This window comes from Arabidopsis lyrata (genome assembly GCF_000004255.2).
Source record: "Arabidopsis lyrata subsp. lyrata unplaced genomic scaffold ARALYscaffold_3, whole genome shotgun sequence".
Classification (NCBI taxonomy): Eukaryota; Viridiplantae; Streptophyta; class Magnoliopsida; order Brassicales; family Brassicaceae; genus Arabidopsis; species Arabidopsis lyrata.
The window spans coordinates 9,839,879-9,854,270 of record NW_003302553.1 but is presented as its reverse complement, the minus strand read 5'-3'; the positions used below and the strand labels follow the sequence as shown (position 1 = coordinate 9,854,270).

At 33.9% G+C, this 14,392-nt stretch overlaps 1 protein-coding gene and 2 long non-coding RNA genes across 9 annotated transcripts; 1 reads left to right on the top strand and 2 right to left on the bottom strand.

Annotated features, from left to right (window-relative positions):
- Positions 1 to 163: 163 nt before the first annotated feature.
- Positions 164 to 3,122, bottom strand: LOC9319413. 6 transcript variants are annotated; one of them, XR_002333220.1, is made up of 11 exons: positions 3,062 to 3,122; positions 2,525 to 2,929; positions 2,359 to 2,435; positions 2,153 to 2,267; positions 1,880 to 1,938; positions 1,719 to 1,801; positions 1,510 to 1,602; positions 1,320 to 1,413; positions 1,120 to 1,261; positions 961 to 1,022; positions 164 to 869 (listed from the first exon to the last, which is right to left on the bottom strand). It is a non-coding gene; the product is annotated as an uncharacterized LOC9319413 (long non-coding RNA). The 6 variants fall into 6 exon arrangements; XR_002333218.1 differs by having other exon boundaries at positions 1,510 to 1,801; positions 2,525 to 2,806; positions 2,885 to 2,929; XR_002333217.1 differs by having other exon boundaries at positions 1,510 to 1,801.
- Positions 3,123 to 3,130: 8 nt separating this feature from the next.
- On the bottom strand, positions 3,131 to 11,045 carry LOC9321552. Of its 2 annotated transcripts, XR_002333224.1 has the most exons (15): positions 10,005 to 11,045; positions 9,740 to 9,852; positions 8,805 to 8,916; positions 7,928 to 8,708; positions 7,741 to 7,803; positions 7,601 to 7,644; positions 7,104 to 7,220; positions 6,890 to 6,953; positions 5,431 to 6,748; positions 5,329 to 5,356; positions 5,157 to 5,218; positions 4,880 to 5,050; positions 4,487 to 4,772; positions 3,414 to 4,399; positions 3,131 to 3,318 (listed from the first exon to the last, which is right to left on the bottom strand). It is a non-coding gene; the product is annotated as an uncharacterized LOC9321552 (long non-coding RNA). The 2 variants fall into 2 exon arrangements; XR_002333223.1 differs by lacking the exons at positions 7,601 to 7,644; positions 7,741 to 7,803 and having other exon boundaries at positions 5,157 to 6,748; positions 8,633 to 8,708; positions 10,005 to 11,037.
- Positions 11,046 to 12,659: 1,614 nt separating this feature from the next.
- LOC9319412 (VQ motif-containing protein 22) lies at positions 12,660 to 13,719 on the top strand. The gene has a single exon (XM_002885439.2). It carries the CDS (start codon positions 12,905 to 12,907, stop codon positions 13,481 to 13,483), a length of 579 nt encoding a protein of 192 aa, XP_002885485.1. The 5' UTR covers positions 12,660 to 12,904; the 3' UTR covers positions 13,484 to 13,719.
- Positions 13,720 to 14,392: the final 673 nt, after the last annotated feature.

Here is a 14,392-nt window from a genome sequence, read left to right as displayed (position 1 = left end):
AGAATTTTGAGCGTTGAGTTTTTTCCTAATTATCAAGATACCGAGGAACTTTTAGAGGGAGCCCGAAATGAATCTTTTGATATTAAGAAAAACATGAACATGAATAATTCAACTCAGAACTTTTTATTTATATGTAAATAAAATATTTGACTTACAAATTCTAAAAAAAAAAAAACAATGTAATAACTGATAACAAGAAACTTTACAAGTTTACAAACTGACGCTCAAAAATTACATTGCAAAGAGAATATTTAAAACAAGGATTACAACAAGAACAAGGATATCCGAATTACAAATTCTATAGCAAAAAAAAAATAAAGCTTAAAAATGACATCACTGATAACAAGCAACTTTACAAGTTCACTGACGCTCAAAATACATTGCGAAAAGAATATTAAAACAAGAATTGAGTTAAAATTATACAAGTCATTGTGAAAAAATCAAAATCAACATTGTGTTGCAGAGGAAGCAAACTCTATGTGATCGTGAAGTTGTGGAGTTTACGTGATCGTGAAGTTGTGGAGTTTATGCGATCGTGACTCGTGAACGTGAAGTTGTGGAGTTTATGCGATCGTGATTCGTGAACATGAAGTTGTGGAGTTTATGTGATCGGGAAGTTGTGGATTTTATGTGATCGTCATTCGTGAACGTGAAGTTGTGAAGTTTGTTTTTGCATTTTTGTGTGCAAATGGATTTTTTGTTGTGTGTGTTTTATGTTTTCGTGGGTTTGTGTTTTAAAATTTAATGTTGATGTGTTTGTGTTTTTTCTTATGAGAGGTAAAAGACAGTTACCGTAACTCAGTTACATCATCCAAGAGCCCCTTGTTCTTGGCTACATGTCATCTCCAAATTTATATTTATTGCTGCTCCTGAAAATATTAAATTATTTTGTTATGTAATTTGAGCAAGATAAAATTAATACAATCAAATTATAGGCATAGCCAAAGAAATAAAACTTACTAAACCAATATTCCCAGACGAAGTTGCTTACTAGCTTCTCATTCATACCTTTAAGTTTTAACCTGGACAAAGTTTCAAACGACAAATAAATTTCACATCCGTTGAAACTTTAACGACTAAAAAAGCGGGTAAGAAATACAAACCGTGAAATCAAATTACCTTAACAGTAAGTACTAAAAAATGAGTGTTGTAAGTTGCCATTGGCCATGTACTCGTCGATGAGAGCCAGACTGCTACCATCATCGCAGTATCCAATAAACTAAGCTAAGTTCCGTAGATGCACTGTCAAAAGAAGCTCTGCCTAAAAACAATGTCTAAACTTATCTGATTTCCGTTTCTAATGTTTTTGCTGTTCTTACCAAACCCTCCTTTACCGATCACTTTTGAAGTTGTTTTTAATGCTACATGTGAACCTTCTCTTTCCCGAAGGCAGAAGTGGTCCTGAATAAGCTCCTGAATACACTCATTTTCTTTCAGCATTAATTCTGACGTTTATCAACCAAATTATGTAAAAGACCAACTGTGCTTACTTATTTTTGTTACCCTTACCATGATGCATATCACAACCACAACGACAATGAGAATGATCACTATTGTGGCTACAACTATTGGCACGACGAATCTGAACGTGGGTGACAAATGCTTTGTTCATCCACATTGGAAACAGAGAGGAATTTAACAAGCATCAGAAAATGGTAGAGACACAGATTGTCTTAAGAAGATGACTATGGTTCCGGGGTTTTGACAAAAAAATGTACCTCTCAGTGCAAGTCCACTAGCCATTGTTCTTTTCCTAAGAGATCTTGGGACAAACCCAGTCAAGTTATCTTCTTTTAAATTCCTGTGACAGAAACAAATGTCTGAGAGAAATACATTATCAAAATGTCTGTCAAACGAAAAGCCTCTCTATGTGCTCAACCTTAAAGAACTTCACAATCAGCCAAAAATTCCCTTCTTAGGTTGTTGTTTTATGAATCCCTGGGAAAACAATGCACACGACTCTTATATTTAATGTGAATAAAGAGGTGGATAGTCTAAGAATGGAGAGATTTCTAAATGAGACGGCTATTGGTCCTTGTAACCCACTTGAACTAAGATTCATTCATCAAGAAAAACAAGCTCATCAGCAGAATTATCCTTGAGGGAAACTACAAAAAAATGAGTTATTGTCTGGTTGAAATGAATGACTTACATGGAGTTGATTTGGTAATTAGAAATACTTTCCCAAGGGAGTCTTTGAGAGAAAGGATCACCAGTCCAAACCTTATTCACTTTATACGTTGATTTTATACTTTCAATGGTGTGAACTGCATTAACAAGAGAAAAAGGATAACCGTGAGTTTCAGTATAAATCAAGTTCGAGGCCAATGCAATGGAAAACGAAAAACAAGGACTTACATGTAAAACTCTTATCAGATATAAATGATAATATACATGTTTCTCTTTTTCTGCATCGTCGAGTTTCTGAAAGCAAGCTAGGAAATAAAACGAAGAGAGATTTCTGTCGGAAAAACTTGATCAGTGAAACATGAATCCTTAAAAAGCCAATTTATAAAACAAGTACCTGGTCACCAAATTTCGTAGCACCCTGGGAACAGAACATGACTCTATCTATTGTTTTCATAAAGAAAACGTCGGAGCTTTTCCATTGCAATGGCCTCCATTGAATTCATACCCAATCCAGAAAATGAAAAACAAGGACTTATAGTGACTTGGGGACTGTAAATTCTTACCAGATAGAAATGATGAATACCTGCTTCTCGTTTTCTGCATGTATAATGCAAATATTTGCAAGTATATTATATCTATCTATCATCATCAAATTCTCAACACCAGGACTTTCGACCTAAACATGTAGCACATTCAGAAACTAATTGAAAGCAAGCTAAGAAGATCTCAGTTGTCTCCTGATTATTTCTCTCACCTTTACAACAACATCCCTCTTGTCCCCCACTATTGCTCGGTGTGCCTAAATATAAGCAAAAAGGAAGTGAAAATATATGTTTTAGTTGCATCTTTACTCATTATTATTTTCTTTCACAAACTAAACCGCAAGTGCATTGTAGTTGTAATGCTTTACCAATTCGTTACAAAAGCTTACCTTCTTTAAGTCTCTTTATCAACTCCTTAATAGATACATCATCAGACTCACACAAAGTTATTTTTACACATCAATTAAGCCAATTAAAAGGACATTAGACATAAATAATGAACAAAAGAACAATGTCAACTTAATTATGAGAAAAAGAAAACACAATACTATACTATTAAGCACTACCATTCTCTAATTTTGAGGCAGAATTTGGATACCCTGTCGGAGCTATCCTCTGAATAAATGGAAGATCATAGCTGAAACCTCTGAATACTTAGAACATATAATTAGTTTTATATAAAGTTACATTAATTCTAATAGAAAAGAGTTTAAAATGATGAAAAAGGTTTAACAAGATTACCGTGTCATTCATGAGTATATTGAAACGTATCTGAAACTTTTGCTCTTTCTTATGAAAACCTGGTTTAAACTGCAAACAATGCTCGTGTACACGAAAGCATTTTCAAATATATAAGTTAATACATGCTATACTAAAGCAAGTAGAAAGAAAGTAAGAGATATGGGAACAGTCACAACGCAATTTCTTGCCATCAAATGTGATTATTCACAATTTTTGTTAAAAACTTCCTGTGAAATTTTGTTTTCTGTTTCTTCAAGTTGCGTTTGGACGTTGTGTGCTATATTTTTTGTTTGTGCGTTTCAATTTCGTTTTGTGTGTGTGATTTTTTTTTGTGTATGTTCGAGTGTGGGTTTTCGTGGATTTATGTTTTGTTTTTTGTTTCTTTAAGTTGCATTTGGACGTTGTGTGCTATGTTTTTTGTTTGTGTGAATTTCGTTTTGTTTTTTGTGTGTTTGATTTATTTTTTTGTGCGTTAAAGTGTGGGTTTTCGTGGATTTATGCTCTATTTTTGAGACAGTGCCAGACATGATAAGTGGGAGAGAGAGAGAGCTACTTAACCATACCTTTGTTGGCTACTGAACTGTCTTCAAAGCTTCTTTGCAGCTAAACAATCCTTCATCTTGAAACCCCTTGTCAAAAGTTCCATTTCTACTTTAAAAAAGCTCTTGAAACCAAAGAACCTTGTTAATAACAAGCAGCTTAGACATAGAAAGTGACAAAAAATATTTACAGAGAGGAAATTGACAAGATGACTATGGTTCCGGGTTTTGACAAGAAAATGTACCTCTCAGTGCAAGTCCACCAGCCATTTTTTCCTAAGAGATCTTGGGACAAACCCAGCCAAGTTATCTCCTTTCAAATTTATGTGACAAATACATTATCAAATGTCTGTCAAACGAAAAGCCTCTTTATGTGCTCAACCTTACAGAACTTCAGATATTTTAGATAATCCAAAAAATCCCCTCTCAGGTTGTTGTTTGATATCCCTGGGAAAACAATGCACATGACTCTTATATTTATTGTGAATAAAGAGGTGGAAAGTGTGTGTGTATGGCTTGCATTTGTATACTTACAATGACTCAAGGAGGGAGAGATATCTAGAGGAGAAGGTTATTGGTCCTTGTAACCCACTTGAACTAAAATTCATTCTCGCATCAAGAAAAACGAAAACAAGCTCATCAGCAGAATTATCCTTGAGGGAGATTACAAAAATGAGTTATTGTCTGGTTGAAATGAATGACTTACATGGACTTGATTTGGTAATTAGAAGTACCTTCCCAAGGAAATAGTCTTGGAGAGCAAGGATCACCAGTCCAAACCTTATTCACTTTATACGTTGATTGCTTTCTATGGCGTGAACTGCATTAACAAGAGAAAATGGATAACTGTGAGTTTGAGTATAATTCAAGGTTTGAGGCCAATGCAATGGAAAATGAAAAACAAGGACTTCCATGTAAAATTCTTACCAGATAGAAATGATAAATAAATGCTTCTCTTTTTCTGCATCATTGAGTTCTCAATTCCAGGTCTTTGAACCTAAAGCACTTTCAGAAACTAATTGAAAGCAAGCTAAGAATATTCAGTTGTCTCACCTTTACAAAAACATCCCTCTTGTCACCCACTCTTGATCGGTGTGCCTAAACAGAAGCAAAAAGAAAGTGAAAATATATGTTTTGGTTGCATCTTTATCTCAAATAGTTTTGACCTAAGAAAATGCTTTATCAATTCCTTACAAAAGCATACCTTCTTCAAGTCTCTTTATCAACTCCTTAATGATACATCAGCAGGCTCACACAAAGTAATTCCTGCAACTTACAAAAGGATATTATACACCAAATTACGAACAACGTCTACATCAAACAGACAGAACCACACAACTTATTTATGAGAAAACACAATACTATAAAGCACAAACCTTCTCTAATTTTGATACCCGGTCGGAGCTATCCTCAAAATAAAGGGAAGATTGTAACTGAAACCCCTGAATAAATATATTAATGTAGTGTAACATGATTACCTTATCATTCATGATTACCTGCAACGCATCTGAAACTTTTGCTCTTTCTTATGGAAACCTGGTATTAACTGCAAACCATCCTCATTTACACGAAAGCATTTTCAACTATATAGCATGTTTGCATTTCGCTTCAAGAAGAAAATAAGTTAATATAAGCTATACTAAACCAAGTAGATAAGAAAGTAAGAAACAAGGGAACAAAGCATGTTTATGACATCAAATGTGATTATTCACACATTTTGTTAAAACATTTCTGTGAAAGCTTGATTTCTATTTTTGAAGTTGCGTTTGGATGTTGTGTGCTATGTTTTTGTTTGTGTTACTTTTAATTAATTATTGTGTGTTTGATTTTTTTTTTGTACGTTCGAGTGTCAGTTTTCGTGGATTTATGTTCTGTTTTATGTTTCTTGGTGTTGCATTTGGACGTTTTGTGCTATGTTTTTTGTTTTTTTTTTGGTGACTTTTAATTAATATTTTTGTGTTTGATTTTATTTTATTTTGTGTGCGTTTGAGTGTGTTTTCATGAACTTATGCTCTGTTTTCGAGACAGTGCAAAAGACATGATAAGTGAGAGACTTAACCATACCTTTTTTGGCTACTAAATGGTCTTCAAAGCTTCTTTGCAGCCAAACAATCTTTCATCTTGAAACCTTTGTCAAAAGTTCCATTCCAACTTAAGAAACCAAAGAACATTTGTTAATAATAACAAGCAGTTTAAACATAGAACGAATATTTGAATTCAAAAGATCATTAAAACCAAAAAATGACAAACTTACAGAATCCTCCCTGTCGACATTTGGTTGCTTCCTCAGCTCATATTATCTTAACGGTAATATACATTGTTGGAAGCTGCTGGAAATTGCAAGTCGGCTTCATCTTCTCTAGTTCACCTTATCTAGTTCTTATTCAAAGATACAAAAAAAAACAGACAAACGTTTTGTAAGAGATATAGAATGGTACAGAAGTAAACATTTTTGGGATAGTGCAAGCCTCTCTATCCTACGTGTCTAATTGCGGTAAAGGAGAGAGAGGAAGAGACTTGACCTTAACATTTGTATGTCTTGGCTAGCGAATAGTCTCCCTTTCGTTCTTTGCAACTTAAGGATCTCTTCACTTGTAAGCAATGACCTTTATTAGTAAAGACCCTTTTTCACAAGTGTTTTTAGCTCTGAAATGGAGATATAGGAGTGTGGGCACCGGATAAGGCGACAATGTCCTTTTCAGAGAAGCCCATCTGCTTAGCAAAGACATCTCTCAAGTGATCAAAACCCTTTGTAGCATCAGGAAGACGACCCTCTGGAGGTGGCTGGGGCTTGTCCTGAAAGCAAGATGTGCATGTTAGAAACAGACAATCAAGTCCCACAGTGTTTCAGTATTACAAGTATTGAGAGAATGTGTAAATTATCAATTTGCCATCTCTAGAAAGAAAGCAGAACACACACTCTCAGCAATGACTAACCTCTCTTCAAGGGTAGAAAGGAATTTCAGGGCCACCAGTCTTCAGCAGCGACAACACCAGCAAGCTGAAAGATCAATTTCACACCAAAAGGACATCGAGAGTTAGAATCCAAACCCTGAAGTTATCACCATCAACCAATTAGTATTATTTTAAAATCTAAAATCAATCAGCAAAAGAGATAGTAAGTAATTGCTCCCTGATGGGGTCCAACAACCTAAGAGCAATGTGGATACCACTGTTGGCTCCATGAGCTTGCTCAGCATCAAACCTCATTGTTCCGAATGGACCTCCAGTCCTTGACTGACAATCGAAAGTTCCAGCAGAGTGCCATCTGCAGAACAAATCAGCCATGAGAACCTAAATACATTAGAAACCCCAGCCATTGTTCTTTTCCTAGGAGATCTTGGGACAAACCCAGTCAAATTATTTCTTTTCAAATTCATGTGACACAAATACATTATCAAATTTCTGTCAAAAGAAGTGGATAGTGTGTGTGTATGGCTTAAATTTGTATACTTACAATGACTCAGGAAGGGAAATATTTCTAAATAAGACGGCTATTGATCCTTGTAACTCACTTGATCTAAAATTCATTCTCGCATCAAGAAAAACAGAAACAAGCACATCAGCAGAATTATCTTTGAGGCAAATTACAAAAGTGAGTTATTGTCTGGTTGAAATGAATGTAAGCACTTCCACACCAGTCCAAACCTTATTCACTTTATACGTTGAATTTATGCTTTTTATGGCGTGAACTGCATTAAAAGAAAAAAGGAATAACTGTTGAGTTTCAGCATAAATGAAGGTTCAGAATCTAGAAAATGTTTTACCAATTAGTTACAAAAGTATACCTTCTTCAGGTCTCTTTATCAACTCTTTAATAGATACATCAGCAGGCTCACACAAAGTTATTCCTGCAAGTTATGCATCAATTAAGCCAATTGGAAGGATATTATACACAAAGGTAGGAACAATGTCTGCATCAAACAGACAGAATGCACAACTTAAATATGAGAATACACACTATAAAGCACTAACCTTCTCTAATTTTGATACCAGGTCGGAGCTATCCTCTGAATAAATGGAAGATTATAACTAAAACCCCTGATACTTCAAGTATGTATTAAAGTGGTTTTACATAAAGTCACATTGGTTCTAATAGAAAAGAGTTTAAAACGATGAAAAAGGTTTAACAAGATTACCTTGTCATTCATGAGTATATTGAAACGCATCTGAAACTTTTGCTCTTTCTTATGAAAACCTGATTTAAACTGCAAACCATCCTCGTGTATACGAAAGCATTTTCAACTATATAGCACATTTTCATTTCGTTTGAAGAACAGTCACAAAGCAAGTTCTTGCCATCAAATGTGATTATTCACAATTTTGGTTAAAACTTTCCTGTGAAAGTTTGTTTTTTGTTTCTTGATTGTGTGCTATGTTTTTTGTTTGTGTGTTTGAATTTCGTGACTTAAATTAGTTTTGTGTGTTTGATTTTCTTTTCGTGTGGGTTTTCGTGGATTTATGTTCTGTTTTCTGTTTCTTGATGCGTTTGAACGTTGTGTGCTATGTTTTTTGTTGGTGTGTTTGAATTTCGTTTTGTGATTTCGTGACTTTAAACTAGTTTGTGTGTTTGATTTTTTTGTGTGCGTTTGAGTGTTGGTTTTCGTGGATTTATGCTCTGTTTTTAGACAGTGCAAGAGACATGATAAGTGGGAGACAGAGGGAGCTACTTAACCATACCTTTGTTGGCTACTGAATGATTTTCCTTCATCTTGAAACCCTTCGTCAAAAGTTACATTTTGACTGAAGAAAGCTCCTACAACCAAAGAAAACTTGTTAATAACATGCAGCTTAAACGTAGAACGAATATTTAAAATTCAAAAGATCATAAAACCAAAATTGACAAACATACAGAATCCTCCCTGTTGACATTTGGTTGCTCTCCTCTGCTCAGATTTGTAAACAAGTAATATACATTGTTGGAAGTAAACGTGTTGGCTAGCAAATGGTCTCCCTTTTGTTCTCTGCACTTGAAAGCAATGACATTTATTAGTAATTCAGCAACTAATAGAGTAACATAAAGCGAATAAAATACAAAAAAGGCTTTAAACTATACAGAATCTTACAGTTTAACTATATCTTATATTCACGAGAAGTGGTATTAGCTCTGAAATGGAGAAATAGACAAACATTATATAGAGAATCAGGAAATATCTTAGGGACACGTTTAAAACTCCTAATCTAACCCTTCTTCATTGGATCTAATTATGTTTAAAACTCCTAATCTAACCCTTTTACAAAAGCAAACTATTGAAGTGGAGATAAGACAAAAATCATGTAGAGAATTAGGTAACAACTTAATGATTCTAAAACACTACAGCTAATAATCTCTAATTCCCAAAGAGAATTGTGAATTAGCAAAATTGAATATGAAATTAAGCCAAAGAACTGAACACCAAACAGAGAAAAATCATCACAAATAGTTCTAAATCGCTAGATTTTCTTAATCAAAACACATGTAACCAACGTTTTTCAAGAACCTACATGATTGAACCCAGAGAAAAAAACCTAGCAATAAACGGAGAAAAAATGAAGATCATCATCATCATTCATCACAATACTTCTAAATTCACTGACTCTTCTAAATCGCTAAAAGATTACTATAAATGAATCCAAAAAAAAAAAACCCGAAGAAAGGGGTTAGTGATAATCAGAAGGATTTGTGATAATACATTTGAAGCAACGGACCCAGATTCAATAATCGGAAGAGAATTATGAAGTAAAAGAAACAATCGATAAATAAATAAAAAACAATTAAAATCGATAAGAACTGGGTTTATTATATACCTGATACTTTTGCGTAATCGGAGGGTTTTCTGATTCAATCACACGCTTCTCTTGACGGCGGCGACAAGAAATTTCCCCCAAAATGCGATCGCATCCATCAGATTCATCACCGGCTGGAACCGAAGAAAGAGGTTAGTGATAATCAGAAGGATTTGTGATACATTTGAAGCAACGGACCCAGATTCAATAATCGGAAGAGAATTATGAAGTAAAAGAAACAATCAAAACAAACTTAAAATCGATTAGAACTGGGTTAATTATATACCTGATTCTTTTGCGTAATCGGAGGGTTTTCTGATTCAATCACACGCTTCTCTTGGCGGCGGCGACAAGGATTTTCCCCCAAAATGCGATCGCATCCATCAGATTCATCACCGGCTGGAGCCGAAACAGATTGATTCCGATCAGATAACTTTGATCGCGAAAGTAATTTGAAATCGTAGAGAAGAAGCTGTTTTCGAGTCGGTGATGAAATGAAAGAGAGGAAAATTTTCTATTTGTAGTGGTTGGTTAGGCCAATTAATACGAAATTACGAAAATGCCCTGGCTTATTCCGTTAGATCATTTGGATTTGAATTGAAATTAGATTTTTCCCCCCTAATCTGAACATTATGTCCGTTAAAAACAAAAATTCAAATTACTAGTTACAGATTTCGAATCACATGGGCAAAATCAGCTTTTGGCTAATACCGAGTTTAGTGTGATTTCCGGTTTATTTTGGTTTAATTAATACTATGACTCTTAGTCTAATACCGGGTTTAGTGTGATTTCCGGTTTGTTATTCATCCTCCAATTATTGTTTACCATTTTTTAAAATCACTCCCTAAAATTTCTAAGATTCCGTTTTTTCACCCTGTGTTTTCAATTTTGCATAATAACACCAGAGTTTTTCAACCCTCCTATGAGATAGCTGTGGATGTCAAAATTCACGCTACGTATATTTGTGTTTCTGTTAATAAATGATTAAAAAGAAGGAACTTTGATCAAGATTTAATCAATAGAAACTGAAATGAATAATTTTAGTGTTTTATTGATTTGGAAAGTAGTAAAGTACTAGTGCTAAAGAGTTAGAGAGAACTTGAGTATCAAGTAATAAGCTAAAGAGTTGTATTAGGGTTAAGGAACTTAAGTTTTTGCTTTCAAGGAAAGTTTACTTCAAAGCAAAGTCGGATTTCGCTGAAGAACATATTCTTGCATTAGGGTTTAAAGGAATTAATGTTCAACAGAAAAACTATGTATAATATAATGAAGTGATCTGCTGTAACTGAAATTGTCAAAAGTTTCCCTAAAGGATTATGATGCACAGTCGTTTGCCCATGGAGGAGGAACATTATGGAAGAGACTGAAACTTCATTTATTTAATGAGATTTTAACAAGCTTATGAGTCTGATCATAAACATAGTATTTGTTGAATAAAAAGTATCCTATAATTATCAAATTTATGTAAGTAAACACTACCCGTATCTCATACTTCTAGAAGTGTATATTTTTATTCAAAATTTGTAATTAACAAAAAAAAGAGAGAGAAGGATGATGTAGTACCTATTACGTATCACGACGTTAGAATCAGATTATGGTTTTCTTTGAAATTTCTCACTAGTTTCTTTTTCGGTCGTCTCCTTCATTCAAAAGTCACCTACCCGTCAATTAATTTATGTCCACTAAGTCCTAATAAATTACGTAAATGATACCTATACATTATGAAAATACTAGTAGTATCTAATCTTTCTTTAGTTTATTAACCAGACTGGTTTTAAAGAATCATTATCTTAACTAATCAATAGCCCTCAAGGGTTAAGAAAAGTGTCTATCATACTATACGTACTTCACATGACATATCTTGAATTTCCTACGAAATTTGATAATACATACACTTTTCTTTACATCATATGGTTACATTAACTATTCTTAGCCACAAGTTCTTGAATATTTTTCTTAATGACCTTCTAATTTCTTGACTATCATCATACAGAAAAATTATTTTTTAATAATCGGCTTGGACAATGATTAATACAAAGAGATCTTCCAAGCTTCTTAGGAAATTGGTGAAACAAACCGTAATCTACAACATCATTGGAAGCCGAGAAACAATCTCATTCACGACAAAAGGATAGATTAGTAGAGAAACTAATAGATTAGTACTCTGCAATACAATCACATACGGGAGACACAAGCGTTATTTTGTATATTTTATAGAATTGATGCCAAACTAGTTAATTACAACATTAATTATGATACGATTTATATGATACAACATTACTTTTTTTTGTAGTGATTAGGTTGCAATGACGATAAACATTTTGTTCCAACTCTATTTTTTCCTTGTTTTTTAATTTTTTTTTTTTGAATAAAAACAATTATATAGGTTTGTAACACCTCAATTTTTATTTTAATGAATATTAACATTTGTAGCACAAAAAAAAAAAGTCGTTTTCGGTGATTAATATGTCTATAGACTTCCCATATGTTATGGGTTGAACAAAACTTTCAGTGTACCATATTTTATTTACGTCGATGTTTATATATGATACACATGTATATAGTATATAGCAAATGTATGTCATTATTATCGTACGACCGTCATTATTTAATTCATGACATATAATTCATGAGTATCTAGTGTGCTATATAAAACGGCTACTACACTAAGCACTGAGCAGGCAAGAGGCAGCGTGATAATGAATATCTTAACGTTTCATTAGGACGATTATGCCGTCAGCTTTGTGACGATAATGTAAAGTGAGGGACTTATTAAGTATTTTAACAAAAGTATACACACAGTGAAATGGGCCAATTTCGTCAACTTGTTGGGAAAGTAGCCAATACCAAACTAAACTCTAGTTTATTGGTAAAATTCAACTAATTGTAACTTCTAAGGTCTATTATTTTATTGTTTTCCAAATTATGATATTATCGAATCAGATTAAACATATTAATGAAGTACGTTAAAAAAATTACAACTTTATTTTGCAAGTAGGATTGAAATCCAAAGCCAAAAAATCAATTGTAATTAAAAAAATCAACGGTCATGATTGATTTAGAATAGTCTTCCTTTGACTAAGTCTTAATCAAAACACAATCAAATAAATATATAAAGAACTAACGAAGGCAAATGCTTTTTTCTTTCTTACAATCTCACAGAGTCTTTCTTGTAGACACAAAAAAATGGCTAACCCCAACGAGTGGTCTCAGTTCTACAACAATAACCAAACTTTCTTCACAACTTCCACCACCGCTTCGACCGCTGTCACAACCACCACTGCCGGTGATACCACCTCCATAGACTCTCGTCTGAGTCCAGAAACTGGCCGTGTAACCAAGCCAACACGTAGAAGATCCAGAGCCTCACGTAGAACACCAACAACGCTTCTCAACACCGACACTTCCAACTTCCGTGCCATGGTTCAGCAATACACTGGCGGACCATCCGCGATGGCTTTCGGATCCGGCAGTACTACTTCTGGTTTCAGCCTCACCTCATCGTCGGATCCATCAGCTGGATCTTCTCAACAAGCTCTATGGCAATATAATTTCCAGCCTCACGCGCCGCTGCAGCCACCGCAACGGCCTTACATGTTTTCTTTGAACAACGTGAATCCCGTGGTTGGATATAGTAACATGAACAACCCTAATACGGTGGTTTCCGGTGTGTTTGGGACGGTGGATGGTTCTGGTGGAGGAGGTTCTGCACCGTCGTCTAAGGAGGCTACGAATAGTAATACTTCTTCTTCGAGGTTCCAATGAGAAAACGATTGGATTCTTTTTGAATTTGTTTTTTGGTTTTCGCATAAAGGCAGAAATGTTAGGTACTGACTTTCTTTGTCATAGAATGAAAACTTTGACTTTTGTATATTTAAGTTTTTTTCTTTCATATTTGTGATTTAATCCATTTTTTAGGCTTTTGGCATAAGTTTGTTTAATTATGGCGTTGTCATGGACCACAATATGCATATATTCAATGCTGAAGTTGCATGCTTGCATTCCAAATTGCAAAATTGTCCATTAGAAAAAGAAAAAAAAAAATGTTTTCCAAACATATCAATAGTATTTTTCCAAGAAAATAAATTTATCTTTCATATATGGAATTCATTTTAAAAAAAATTAGAAACATCAAACATTTTCACGTGAAGTTCTCAAGTGCATGTGAAAGACTATAATTCTCATACATTAGTCAAGGAAATGCATATAAAACGTGCAGAGAATGGAGGAAATTGGCAATTAGCTTATCTCCAACTTTTGTATTCTTATTGCATAGTATATATTGGGACACATGAAATTAATGTGAATGTAACTTTACCAAATTAGCGCAATAATTGAGAATATGAATCTTTATAATTTATTTTTCGTATGGCATGGTATACAGTTTCATATCATCATTTGACTTGTCGAAAGAAAAAAAACAGTGATTAGCCATTTCCTTTTCACAATTTAATCGGCTTTAATTTCTGAAAGTTATTAGGGTTTTTTCTCTTTTCTTGATAATTTTGAAATAAATTTTTTTACAAAGACCTGAATTGAATAATCTTTAACAATAAATTATGGAGGAAAAGTCTATTGGATCATAGAGAAACCAAACTTGCCTTTCGTTCGGAAACATAGTGTTTTGGTGAAGTTAGGCTACCAACATGTCTAGATTCTTACGTTATCGTTTTT